Here is a 4,032-nt window from a genome sequence, read left to right on the forward strand (position 1 = left end):
TCTATACATTTGCTAAATTAAATCTCGATCATACACATTTTCCTTTTTTTATAACAAAAAAAAACAATGAAATTCACTGCAGCCCAAAAGGAGCACATATACTATTAAGTACTATCATAATAAATACCCTTTATTTATAATAATGCACATAATTGAATTCTTGATATTTTCTTTATTAGGATCTTCAAAGTTTTGGTTTCATTTTACACTAAATTGCTCATCATAATGAGGCTCAATTTTATAAAACAGACCAAAACGTTTCTCATGGTTAGAAAATCCACATCAATTATAAACACAGAAGCAACAAAGGTTATTAATACATCCTTCAATGTTATTTTTTATTGTATGGAAATCTTTTTTTTGGAAAAAATATGCATATGATGTGAAAGTATCATCATATCCCAGCTGATATTATTTAAACATCAAAAATAAAATGCAATTTCTAGCACTCAAAAAAGAAAAAAGTCTTTGAAGGGAACCATCTGTTAACCAGGCTACTTAAAAAAAATGGGAAAAAATATATATACAATAAAATAGATAAATAAATTGTAGAAATCTATAAAAAGAAAATTCAGATTTTAATTCAACGCTGCCAGTATAACCGTCATATGCTGAAAAATGAAAAAGGGCCTGTCTATAATTGGTGGGACGCATGTAATATTCCCATAACCTTGACAAAAAAACACAAAAAATTAAATACTAATAAAAGAAGTCTTTCAGCATTCACAATCACCAGAGTTTCTTTAAATGCCAAGCAAAAACACTCAACTGACTCCTTTGCATTACAATTCACAGATGGTCCCCTTAACAACACCAAGCACATGATAGACAGTATTTCAACTTTTATCATTCGAGAGATTTGAACACTTGCAAATACTAACATTTGCACATCTTTATACACAATGTGGCACATGACTGCAATATTTCTTTGCAGTCTTGGCAAGATTTCTCATGGCCTCACAATCATACCCAGTAATTTTACATATTTTGTTATAAGTAGATAAATTTCACTCCAAAATTTTGTCTCCCATTATTATCTGTTTTCCTGCACATTTCTCTAAGTAAAATGTTTCATTCCACCTTTCCACACATTCCCAGCAATAATTGTCATTTACAGAATGCTGTGTACACTTCAGCATCAGCATCCTTACAATACACTGAAACCAAGTCCACAGCATCTACATAATTACAATAATCCTGTGTAACATCCATCCATCCCATTAGAAATTTTTCCTGTAATATTGGCTGGACTGAGCTGAAGGTGGGGGAGGGTGGTGGAGAGGGGGCCCAGGGGGATGTGAAGGAGGTGTCTGTGGTGGAGGAGTAGACCACTGTGCGGTGGAGTACTGCCCGTCATACTGAGATCTGTTGACGTAAGTGGTTGGGGGAGGAACAGCAGGTGTCACATTTGAGTATGGTGGAGGCGGCACATTGGGGCTGGGGGGTGGGGGGGCAGCTGGGTTTGGAGGGTATGTATACTGTGGGGGCTGAGTACTATAAGCTGTGCTAAAGGAAGAGGAGTAAGGTGGGGGTTGGGGGTGGGAACGGGGAGGCTGAGAGTGAGCTGGGGGTGGACTGGTGAAGGAGTGAGTTGGGGGAGGATGCGTAGGGGGCATGTGAGGTGGTGGGTGTGGTGGTGTTGGATGTGATGGCCCAGAATGTTGGAAGGAGGAGTGTGACGAGTGTTCTGGCTGGTCCTGTAGTGGGACGGTGATGAGATTGGTCCTGGCTGTTGTCATTACAGGAATCACTGAAATATGATGAGAGGATGCCTGGTGGTTGCCTGCCGTTTGGTGAGACTGCCCGTGATTAGAACCAAACTGCCCTGAACCCTGCCGGGAGAACTGAGAGCTGGAATAGGAGTCCCTGTGTTCGTAGCCTTCCTTGCTCACCCTGGGATCTGACATAGCCCTTGGGTCTTGTCTGATGTCTCCCCTCGGATCAGTTCTCGTGTCCCTGCCTTCTCCCCTTGGGTCTCTGTGGCTCAAACGCTCTTCTTTCATCTCTTCCTTTGGCAGACCTGTTGCCCCAGGCACTTTCATGTGCCGGTGGTCTATGTGAGCCTGGAAAAAAATTAGTCATGAGTTAGACACAGGAACTTTTTATCTACATGAATTCTTTCTCTGAAAACCACAGATCATTTAAATATCATATCAAACACCCCCTCCTTATTAACAACAGTAATATCAAAAATTCAACCAGCAGCAACAACAAAAGACCTTTCATGGTGCTTGCTTAATCATCAAAACAAAAGAATAATAATCACACAAGGAATCGAAAGCTGCTCACCTGGAGATCCCTCTGAGATAAGTATGTGCGTTTGCAAACAGTTTTATTTATATTGTAGTTGCACATGAATACCGTTCCAAGGCCTATCTGCTCCACTCTGGCCACACGCTCTCCACATCTCGCACACACACGGTCTTCCCCACGGGCACACCAAAGGCAAAATACGTGCTTACAGGGTATCTGTAAATGGCAAAACTGTCAGTAAACATAACCCCCAACAGTAGATACACGTGAAATCTAAAAAAATACCATTATCATTAAAAACACCAATTATTCCAATAAAAATACCCAGTAATGTGGAATTCTTTAATTCACATTATGTGAAGCAAGAGAATATGCGAAAAAGTACTCACCATTCTTCCGTAGATGAGGATAGGCTTATTGCAGGTGTCGCAGATATGGATCCGTGGGGACAAGACCTTCTCGCCAATGAGGTTGACCGGATGGTCCCAGGACAGCCGAAGCATGGGAGCAGGAGGTCCTCTGTCCAGCGTGGTGAAGGTTGGAGCCTCAAGCGATGATATGTCGCAATCTTGGTCATCTGGGACGGGAATTGTAAATGGATTAGATTTTGAAAAAGTGACGACAAGTGTAATATTTTTTGCTGATTTCAATGCTCTGGTAAAATTTTTCATTCAATATTTGAAAATTAATCAAAATGACAAAACTGTTCTCAGAGATGCATCCAGATTATGAAAACATGCTAAACTATGTGTGCTTAAAATACTGAAAGGCCTAAATTCTGGGGCACTCACAAACATGACAGCATATACCACATGGACGCAACCAGCACACTTATTTTAATGCCAAATCAGCACGATAAAGTCTTGGTTGTGGAACTGACACCAATTTGCATCATAATACATAACCTTTGTGCTATTTTGCGGCAAAAGCTCCTGCTTAAGCATCATGCCTCAACACTGTGAAGTGTGCATGGCATATGGGCTATAAACTATCATTGGACTGAGATTATGATGGCATGGCATATGTGTTTTCAATGGGACGGGTAAGCTTGGCATGGCATGACAAACATATCACCAAGAGGCAATGGTTACGTGGTCCCTCCTCTCCCAGTACACCTGCACTCCTTTTGTTGTATTCCATTATATTCAACATAAGAAATTGCAATTTTAATGATATTTTCCATTATGCCTTGTGAGAGTACCTGGCATAATTTTACTAGTCTCATGTGTATTGAAGAACATGTCAGAGCACCTATTCCATAGATACACATCTTTATCCTGAATATATCAGAAATGATACAAAGAACATGATTGGACATGTTATTCATATAATTTTGGATGTTAGTGGCTCTCTAGTATAGCCTAATGATTATTAGAAATGGAAATGGAAATGGGGGAAAAAGAAGAAAAAAAAATCATGGTCCATTTAAAAAAAATGAAGTTTCACTTTAATTTTCTCAAACTACACTTTTGGGCGATGCCTCTGATTGCTTGAAGCTGTATTTGCATGAAGGAACAGAGATTAAATTGTACCAAAATAACTTTTTTGACAAGAGGAAAAAGCAAGTAACAGTAATGTGATTCTAAGACCCTGTCACATGCAAATTATACATCATAAATCCTGGTGAAATTGATTGAAAAAAGAAACACATCTTAAAAATCAGCTTTTTGAATAACATATTTCACAGTACACAAAAATCAAGGGGAAACTGCACCATACTACACACTATGTTCACATGTATCTAATATCTACCCACAAATTGATTTTTTAAAATAAACA

The 4,032-nt window shown here is 39.2% G+C and overlaps 1 protein-coding gene across 2 annotated transcripts in view; it reads right to left on the reverse strand.

The window, feature by feature from the left end:
- Positions 1-324: 324 nt before the first annotated feature.
- Positions 325-4,032, reverse strand: part of LOC113827002 (E3 ubiquitin-protein ligase Hakai) — a 15,836-nt gene continuing 12,128 nt past the window's right edge. For both annotated transcript variants that reach the window (XM_027379903.2, XM_027379901.2), the window contains exons 4-6: positions 2,643-2,830; positions 2,290-2,469; positions 325-2,063 (exon numbers count right to left, since the gene is read on the reverse strand). In XM_027379903.2, coding sequence (XP_027235704.2) covers positions 1,221-2,063; positions 2,290-2,469; positions 2,643-2,830 — 1,211 coding nt within the window. In that variant the 3' untranslated portion in view covers positions 325-1,220. The remainder of the gene's footprint in view (positions 2,064-2,289; positions 2,470-2,642; positions 2,831-4,032) is intronic.

This window comes from Penaeus vannamei, unplaced genomic scaffold, assembly GCF_042767895.1.
Source record: "Penaeus vannamei isolate JL-2024 unplaced genomic scaffold, ASM4276789v1 unanchor916, whole genome shotgun sequence".
Classification (NCBI taxonomy): domain Eukaryota; kingdom Metazoa; phylum Arthropoda; class Malacostraca; order Decapoda; family Penaeidae; genus Penaeus; species Penaeus vannamei.